At 34.7% G+C, this 9409-nt stretch overlaps 1 protein-coding gene across 2 annotated transcripts; it reads left to right on the forward strand.

Annotated features, from left to right (window-relative positions):
• Positions 1 to 1811: 1811 nt before the first annotated feature.
• Positions 1812 to 9409, forward strand: LOC133682409 (CDPK-related kinase 3-like). Of its 2 annotated transcripts, none has more exons than XM_062105748.1 (11): positions 1812 to 2631; positions 4951 to 5081; positions 5295 to 5336; positions 5551 to 5659; positions 5759 to 5837; positions 6318 to 6614; positions 7128 to 7237; positions 8032 to 8139; positions 8230 to 8292; positions 8622 to 8789; positions 8873 to 9409. In XM_062105748.1, the coding sequence occupies exons 1-11, from the start codon at positions 2050 to 2052 to the stop codon at positions 9008 to 9010; spliced, it is 1827 nt and encodes a 608-aa protein (XP_061961732.1). In that variant the 5' UTR covers positions 1812 to 2049; the 3' UTR covers positions 9011 to 9409. The 2 variants fall into 2 exon arrangements, with proteins under 2 accessions (XP_061961732.1, XP_061961733.1); XM_062105749.1 differs by having other exon boundaries at positions 2496 to 2631; positions 4938 to 5081.

A 9409-nucleotide genomic window follows, 5' to 3' on the forward strand; every position in this document is an offset into this window, starting at 1 on the left:
TTTTTTAATGTTTTTCAATGGAGAAGTTTGAAAGCTGAGATATGAGGTATTTTGATGTTTTGTACTGATAAATTGATATTTAAAGAATGAACAGATAAATTATTGTTTTTCTAAATTATTTTGTATAGTTAAAAATTATTCTATTATTTGTTGTTTATTTTCATTCTGGCTTTTTTAGAATTTTGTTTTCAATTCGGTTTTTAAATTACAATTTATCATATATTACTTTTTTTTAAATTCGGTCCTTATTTTTTTGATTTATCTTTTTAATTCCTAGATTTTTTTATTAAAATTTTATTAGTATTCAATTCAATATTTAAAACAAAGTTTATGACATTTATTTAATCATTTTCATTGTATTTATTTTTTAAGTCATGAGATTTTTAAATTGTAGATTTATCTTTTATTGATTTTAATAAACATGTCCAGTAAATACAATCAAGTGAATATCTCATTTTATATGGTTGAATATCTTAATTTACATTCATCTTCTAATTTTATCAATTTCTCTTCTAGTTATTCTTAACATTTTGTTTTTTGTTTTTTTACATTGATAATTATTAATTTATTTAATGAAATACTTACAAAACTTTTTAATTTTTAATCTGAATTTTTTATATTAAAAAAATACATTAAAACAACCTCCATAACCATTACTTTTTTGAAAAAAACAAAATTATGGCCCACGGCAGAGCGGGTTAAGAGCTTATATGACAGTATAGTTGCGGCTGCTTTTCAAATAACTTTTCGTGCAAAAGTGCATGCCAATAATATTTTTTTATTTTTTAAAAATTATTTTTAACATTAGCACATCAAAACGATCCAAAACGTATAAAATATATTAAATTTTAGTAAAAAAAAAAAATTCAAATTTTTTACATGCTCTAAATGGCTAATTAGACAGAAAATCCGTTTTCTCCATATCTGAAGAATAAGCTCAAAATCAAGATAAGTAGATTTGGACCATAATCCGTTTAAAAAGAGAGAAAGAAACTGGCAGTCAGAGAGGGAGAGACAGACAACTTGTTTACAAATATATAAAAAAGTGATTAGTACTGGTACGAAGTACATTACTTTATCCAACTTCTAATATTCTCTCTATTTGAAGGCAAGGGTGTGATTCTTAGGCACCGTTCCCAAAAAAATTTGAAATTTTTTTTTTTAAAATTTAATATAGTTTGTATATTTTGGATCGTTTTGATGTGCTAATGTCAAAAATAATTTTTAAAAAATAAAAAAACATCGTTGACATGTATTTTGGCACGAAAAGTTATTTGAAAAGCACCCGCAACCACACTGCCAAACACGCTCTTAGTGTTATTAAAGTGTATTTTTGAAATTTTTTATAAAATTTAATATATTTTTATAAAATTTTTAAAATATTATTTTAATATATTTTCAAATTAAACATTTTAAAAAATAATATTTATAACATTATCAACCAGGCTCAAAAAAAAAAAAACAGAGAGAAAGACTCTACTCGTTTCTCTCCATGAGTATAAATACAGTTGATTCTACAAATCCAACGGCAGATTATTAATCCTTAACTTTTTGCATTTTTAAGCGAGAATTTATTTAATTCCTTCAGATAGTTTCCTTTCTTTGCTTCTTCTACTTCTACTGTTGCTTCACTTGCGTGCTAGCTACGGCGCACTGGATTTTCTTAAACATTTATATTTTTATAAAATTTTTACATTATTATATTTTTTACTCGTTTTATTTTAATGTATTAATATTTCAAATAAAAAAATATTATTTTAAATAAAAAACACTTTATAAAATAACATATCTACATGTGTCAGTTTCTTTTGTTTCTTGCAAAAACTAACTAACCCTTTGTCTTTCTTCCTCTCTCTCTCTCTGACTTAAAAACTCTCTTTTCATTCTCTTCTTTTATCGTTTTCTTAACTCAGATCTCTCTCTGCCCCTAACTCCCTCTCTCCCTCTCTTTATTTTCTCTCCGGTGATGATCAGATCAGATCCGGAGGAGAAATATCTCACTAACCGTCCGATGCGTGGACTTTAACTGAGACTGTAAGATTTCTTTTGATGGGGCAGTGTTACGGTAAAACCAGTCCAGCTAACGAAAATGACGCAACAACCGTCACAATCGTTGCTTCCTCCACCGATCACAACCAACCGACGTCGTTACCTTCCTCCACCTCGCGTAACGGCGTGCTCTCGGTGAAAAACACTCCGGCGAGGTCCTCCTCTACGCATCCGAGCCCCTGGCCGAGTACGTATCCGCATGGTGTGGCCGCAAGTCCGCTTCCCGGTGGAGTGTCGCCGTCCCCGGCGAGGGCGTCGACGCCGAGGAGATTTTTTAGGAGGCCGTTTCCTCCGCCGTCTCCGGCGAAGCATATAGCGGCGTCGTTGGTTAAGAGGCTTGGTGGTGGAGGGAAACCGAAGGAGGGACCGATTCCGGAGCACGGTGGAGTGGAGGCGGAGCAGCAGCAACAGCAACAGCAGTCGCTTGATAAGAGTTTTGGATATAGCAAGAATTTCGGAGCTAAGTACGAGCTAGGGAAGGAAATAGGGAGAGGGCATTTTGGTCATACTTGCTCTGCTACGGTTAAGAAAGGTGAACTTAAAGATCAGACTGTTGCTGTCAAGATTATATCCAAAGCTAAGGTACTAATTCAATGCTCTCATTTCTATTTTTTCAATCTGATTAACGAGGGGTTTGTTTCTGTAATTAGATTAATATATATTTCTATTTTTTCAATTTGATTAACGAGGGGTTTGTTTTTGTAATTAGATTAATAGATGTTGTGCTTAACTTGTTGATGCGTTAGGGCTAATTTTTGTCAGTTATTCAAGATACTGGCAATATGCCGCAACTCTCGGGCTTGGTTTGGCTGTGCTGCTTACTTGAATGGAAGCATATTCGTTTTTTTAGGGGTTTGAATACTTGTCAACGTGGAAGTGGAAAATACAATGAGAATTTTTAGGTATAGTTTACCAGCAATGTATTCCTGCCATGTGTTGCAAGAATTTTGAAAGGCGGTATGGATTACTTAAGTCAAACTTAGCTTGTTTTGTGACTGAAAATATGGATGTGAATATCTTGGGAAGAATGGAAGGGACATAGGCGTGTTAGTCAGTATCTGATAATGATTCGAGGTATCTGGTTGGAACAGTTTGTATCAGAAACTGAAATGTAACTGAAGGCACTAGGAGAAGAAACTACTTCATAAGCATTATTTGGAAGATCAAAGAGGATATATTACACGGGTTTTAATGAAGATTGTTGGGTGAATGGACGAGATATTTGAGTAAGGATATGCAGTTCAATAAATGAAATGTGATTGTGGTCATGCTGATTTTTTGCCATTTGCAGACCTGGAAGTTGGCATTGAAAAATGTTTGATGCTCGAGCTTTCCTTGTTTAGGGAATATCCGTAGCGGTAAAAAAATTCTGCAAAATAACTAAGCACCTAAGGTAATTGTGTATCATTTAGACCTTAAGAAAAGGGATAAAGATCAGTCCGAGTTTTAATTTGATGTTAGCTGTCTCTAAATATATTTACTTTTAAGGATGTTAATTGTATATTGATGAGGATGACACACATGGATATGGTTATCAGCATCTGATACTGATATAAAAGCATTGTATGAGCTTATGAGCTGTGACAGTATTGCAACACAAACTTTCTTAGTCCTTATGGTGATTCATGTCTTTGCCTAGCCTTTTGTATCTGAAGAGAGAAACAGTAACGAGAATATTTCCCTGCCAGAGTTTGCAAATTTGATGATACTTATTGAGTTCACTTGTATTATTGCAGCATATAAGCATTCAAATACTGAAAGCATAAAACAAAGGGTAGTTCACTTACAAACAGCATTCTCAGCTTTAATTGTGTCATCAAAGATGAAACTCCAGTGAGGATGACCTGGAAAGATAAATAGGACTTGATATGGCGTGATCTTGTTTATATTGCCATGCATTAGACAATAACTAACTCTCAAATTCTTCGATTCTTCTGTGAAAATGCAGGCAATATGTGAGTGGAATTAGTTTCATGACACAAGTTCTATTAACCAGATCAATGGTTCACTAGCTAAAACTGAATCTCATTGGAAATGTGTTGTTTTTGTGAAAACTATCCAATACGGATATTCATAGAAAGAATTCAGATATCTTTAATATCTTCATGGAAATGTATAATGTATTATGCTTCATAGGTCTTAGGCATCCTACTTTCGGACTATCAAATATGTACTTGTAATAGTTTTCTTAATCTGTCATTTTGTATTGAAGACATTTACAGATGCGAGTATGCACATACACACTCAGAATTATAAATGTTCTATTTCAAGGTCCTTTCTAATCTTCTGTTACATCTTGAATTTGTTTACATGGTCGGTAGTTAAACCTGTAATTACTTTCTTTTCGTGCAAAGTGATCATTCAACCCTCTTTAATTGCACACTGCGCCTTGAAATGAATTTCTTGCTGTATTTCTTTTACATTGGAAATTCAATTTATTGTTCCTGCTTTTCTTACATTTACATTCTTCTTTTAAATACTGTTTTATAACCCCCCTGAACCCTTTAAAAGAGGTTCAATTGCCAACTTGTCATTCACTTGACACAGTACAAATGCATAGTAACACACATGTTCTTGAATGTGTGCTCATGGGTGCATTTGAACACTCAAGGCAATCTACCCCCCTGGGCAATGCCAATTGCTCGTGCCAGTGTATGACAGACATTCTGTGGCCTTTTCCTTCATCAAATGTGTCTGTATATGCTGATGATCAAAGTTTTCCTCTTAAACCTGTATCTTCTAATCCTGATCCTTGGTTGTTTTCCTTAATCGCTTCAGTTATTACTCTTTTCTTTTATTTGCAGTGATCAGATTTATGAAATTCTGAATTCTTTTCTTAATTAGGATTAATTGCCTTATGGATTGTGTAATATCTAAAATTTCACAAGACTTGTTTGGCAGATGACAACCGCTATATCAATCGAAGATGTTCGTAGGGAGGTAAAAATACTGAAAGGTCTATCGGGACATAGGCATCTGGTCAAATTTTATGATGCATGCGAGGATGCCAATAATGTGTACATAGTGATGGAGTATGTCTTTTCTTACTTTCTGTTCTAAGTTCTGCATGAAATATAATTGAGCTTTGTCAACATTGCGTCTTTTTCTTTAGCTTCTCTCCTGCAGTATTTGTAAATGGCACCTTTTGGAATGTTTTGCTTGGCTAGAAGTCTTGACTTTTGTTTGTGTTGTGCAATTTTGAACTTTTATCTCTGATGTTTGGTGGATTACTGTTTGCTTATCAGATTGTGTGAGGGAGGGGAGCTTCTAGACAGAATTTTGGCAAGGTAATGCAATATCTTTGCACGGGTGATTAACTATAATTTTTTTTTTTGACTACTTGCCTTGGCCTTGGATTATAACCATGATGGATGTTGCGTGTGAAATTATCATCTACCTACCCTGAGCAGAACCGATCTAAATTGTATGTTCTGTTGAATGGTTCTTGCATGGTTGAGGTGTTATTTACTGATATAAACATAACATTTTCCTCTGCTGCAGAGGAGGAAGATACACAGAGGAAGATGCAAAAGCTATAATTGTGCAAATCTTGTGTGTGGTTGCATTTTGTCACCTTCAAGGCGTCGTACACCGTGATTTAAAACCAGAGGTTTTTTTCCTCATAAACTTGATGTTTTGTGGGGGCTGACAGTGTTTATGGGGAATTTTCATTCCATGCTTGCTCATAACTGATCCTCTTTTGTTACAGAACTTCCTTTTCACTTCAGGCGGCGAAGATGCTGATATGAAGCTTATTGATTTTGGCCTCTCTGACTTTATTAGGCCAGGTAATAAGCAGAGCTTCCTATGTTTTTGGGTCAACTCACAGAAAATACTATCCTTGCCTCCACCATGCCACAAGTAGATTGATTTAGTTTTATTTAACTGAATGGGTTGGGTCCCTAAATCAGAGATGAGATTTTATGTTTTTGCCTGATTACTCTGGTTATTTTCTCTGCCATAGCTATCTTTACTTGTTCCTTGCCTGTTAACTAGACATCTATATGCATTATTGACTGATGCAACAAGTGTTGTGACAACGATTTAGACTTGATTGTGCTAATTACATTATTAAGCTAAATTGATGCAGGCTGGTAGCCTTGATAATATAAGAGCATGAGCATGCCTGCCAATTTTTTGATTTCTATGTTATTTGTGCACATGATTTTCTAGTTTAAACTATAAGGCTTTTATAATATTTATAACTTTCTTACTTATTAGTTGATACTGGAGAGTTTTTAATGATTTATTCTGTGTGATATTTGCAGATGAAAGGTTAAATGATATCGTTGGAAGTGCATACTATGTTGCACCTGAAGTCTTGCATAGATCTTACAGTCTTGAAGCAGATATATGGAGCATTGGTGTTATTACTTATATCTTGATATGTGGAAGCCGGCCTTTCTGGGCACGGACTGAATCAGGAATTTTCCGTGCTGTGCTGAGATCTGATCCCAACTTTGAAGATCTACCCTGGCCTTCTGTCACCCCAGAGGCCAAGGACTTTGTGAAGAGACTTCTGAACAAGGATTACAGGAAAAGAATGACTGCTGTCCAAGCTCTAAGTAAGTTTGTAATTCCTGTATTATTTTATTAAAACAAATGCCCATAACATTGACAAAACAATGGATATACCTAGATGGTTTTGCAAGTCTTTCTACAAGGTTATGGCATTCTTTCCTGTGCTGAGAAAGTGTCTTTGGGAGAACCAAAGTGGATGAGTTGCAGTATGTTAGATCAGAAGGATCCTGGATTGTATTTTTTAATTGATGATGGATGTTAAATGGTCCCCTTTGGAAGCAATCCTCACTTGTGAAGTTAAACAAAAAGGACTATTCCAGGAGCTATTTGGTTGTGTCCATGCTGCTTAAAGGTGGTTGAGGTGGAAGTGACTTAAATATTTTTGTACATCACTTGCAATAGTTGGATGTTTGACATGCGTATGAAATTTAGTCTATACCTATATTGCATGTTGCATCTTATTTTCTCATTGACAATTTGATGATCTTGAGAAATTTACATCTAACGCTTCTTATTTCTTGATTTCTTTTAGCTAACGAAAACCTTGGTAATTGCAGCTCACCCATGGTTGAGGGATGATAGCCGACCTATAAATTTAGACATATTAATCTACAAGCTAGTCAAGGCATACCTACATGCTACACCTTTTAAACGTGCAGCGCTAAAGGTACACCCTCCCTTATTAACAAGAGGACATGCGTGTGTGCGCCTTCTTTTAAGAATTTTGTATTGCATCTTAATCCTGATAGTGAAAACATTATCCACCATGTAGATTCAAAGCTCAAGTTTATTATCAAGGGAAACATAATTGGTAATGAAGTGAGGAAATATGTTCAAGTGCAAATAGGCTCACCATTTAGCGTTAACTATACCCCTTAAGTACTAAAACTTTGCATTACCTAAAGAATTCCTTTTGCAGAGAACCTTCAAACATTCATCAGCCCCTAGTTTGATGTTCTCTCTCTCTTCAATTTTTTTTTGGTTTTTTTTTTGAGGTGCAGTTTTTAAATTTTATTTCTGTATCTAATTACCAAAAATCCTTATATGATTATTTGTTCGGATTCCTAATCTTATATTTGATTGAAACTTCCTGATTTGTATCTAAACTATTTAGAACATGGCTTTCTATTTTCTTTTAAAAAAACAGAATTTGAAACTAAATTTGGCACGATATTGTTAGAAGATAAATTAAAAGCAGCTTTCATTGTCCAAAGCATCCGGAGACTGGGCTGCTTCAAGTAAAAGTAGCCATGATTTGTTAGGTATAAGTGAAGCTCTGTCTGGCTCTATTTCTAACGTATTCACTGAGTACTGCTTTTTCTGATGCAAAAGGTATAATCATCAACGTGACTGAATATTTCAACTATGCTGAAGCTTAAATGTGAAATGGTTAAGAGTGTTGGATTGATAATTGTCTATTGCATATCAGCTGACATTTCTTTGGGTTCCTTTCTTATGCAGGCTCTCTCAAAAGCGTTGACAGAGGACGAGCTTGTCTATCTCAGAGCTCAATTCAGTTTGTTGGAACCAAATGGCGACGGAAGTGTTTCACTTGATAATTTCAGAATGGTCACTGCTTTTTCTATTTCAATCAATTTCAGTAGTATACAGGACTATGGGATTATAATTTTTCTATAAAAGAAATGCAATTTCTTGCAGGCTTTAGTACGCAATGCAACTGATGCCATGAGAGAGTCGAGGGCTCCTGAAATTCTCAATGCGGTACTCTTATTTGGTTCTGTGCTTGAAATATTATAACCAGCAGTCACTGTCTCTGCATTTTAAGAATTATGTTGATTGCAATTTAAAGATATAAACCTATGAATTTTCTTTCTGCATGAAAGAAGTTCTTGCATTTGAATTTCAAAAAATACACTGCCTTTTTTTTTTTTGGCTTTTGGATTTTTACTCCCACCAATTATGATTGTCAATCCACTTAAAACGCAATGGCTTCTCTTTTTATTACTCTCTCTGAAGATAATGAATAGTTTTGATTTTTTACCCTTCAGAGTTGATGGTTATCCTTTTCTGATTGTCCCTCTTTTTGTCAGATGGAATCCCTTGCTTATAGGAAGATGTACTTTGAAGAATTTTGTGCAGCTGCGATCAGCACATATCAACTAGAGGCTCTCGAGGGGTGGGAGCAGATTGCCGCCGCTGCTTTTGAGCATTTTGAACAGGAGGGTAACCGTGTCATCTCAGTTGAAGAATTGGCAAGGGTATGTATACGACTGCTGCCGTTTGATTTGTGCTTCCTACACATTGCTATTTGAATATCATTTTAAATCTGTCCTCTCTGCAGGAATTGAACGTGGGCCCTTCAGCCTACACATTCATCAAAGATTGGATCAGAAACTCGGATGGCAAGCTTAGTTTAATTGGATATACAAAATTTTTACATGGTGTGACGCTTCGTAGCTCAAATACAAGACCCCGTTAGTTTAGCTTTTGACATATAGGTTTTTTTTTTTATTTTTTTTTGTTCAAAAAAAGTGTGGCATTGGAGGATTTGTTTTTCATGGGCGGGGTACAAAAAAGCGTGCATAAGTGAATATACTGTTAGCTGAGTCGGTTCTGAGATTGTTGGGGCAAATTTTTAATTTAAAGTTTTTTCTTGGGTCATTCCTAATTTTTGCCCCCCTCCAAAAAAAAGAGGAAAAGAAAGTGATTTAGCTCGGTTTATTCGTGGGTAAAAATGGTCCGACAACAAAAGTTGGTTTCAATCTCTCGATAACAGTGGTCATAGGAATTTTGTAGTTGACTATAACATGTAAAATGTGTTGAACAGTACTTGTTCTTATTGTTAGGCCGAATGGTGGAACACTTGTGCTCTTATCAA

This window comes from Populus nigra, chromosome 2 (genome assembly GCF_951802175.1).
Source record: "Populus nigra chromosome 2, ddPopNigr1.1, whole genome shotgun sequence".
Classification (NCBI taxonomy): domain Eukaryota; kingdom Viridiplantae; phylum Streptophyta; class Magnoliopsida; order Malpighiales; family Salicaceae; genus Populus; species Populus nigra.

What these genes read in the sequence shown, in the direction of transcription:
- LOC133682409 (XM_062105748.1), top strand. Translation starts at nt 2,050, where the DNA reads ATGGGGCAGTGTTACGGTAAAACCAGTCCAGCTAACGAAAATGACGCA. An exon ending in AGATTATATCCAAAGCTAAG is followed by an intron (nt 2,632 to 4,950) that starts GTACTAATTCAA and finishes CTTGTTTGGCAG; the next exon opens with ATGACAACCGCTATATCAAT. An exon ending in TTAAACGTGCAGCGCTAAAG is followed by an intron (nt 7,238 to 8,031) that starts GTACACCCTCCC and finishes TTTCTTATGCAG; the next exon opens with GCTCTCTCAAAAGCGTTGAC.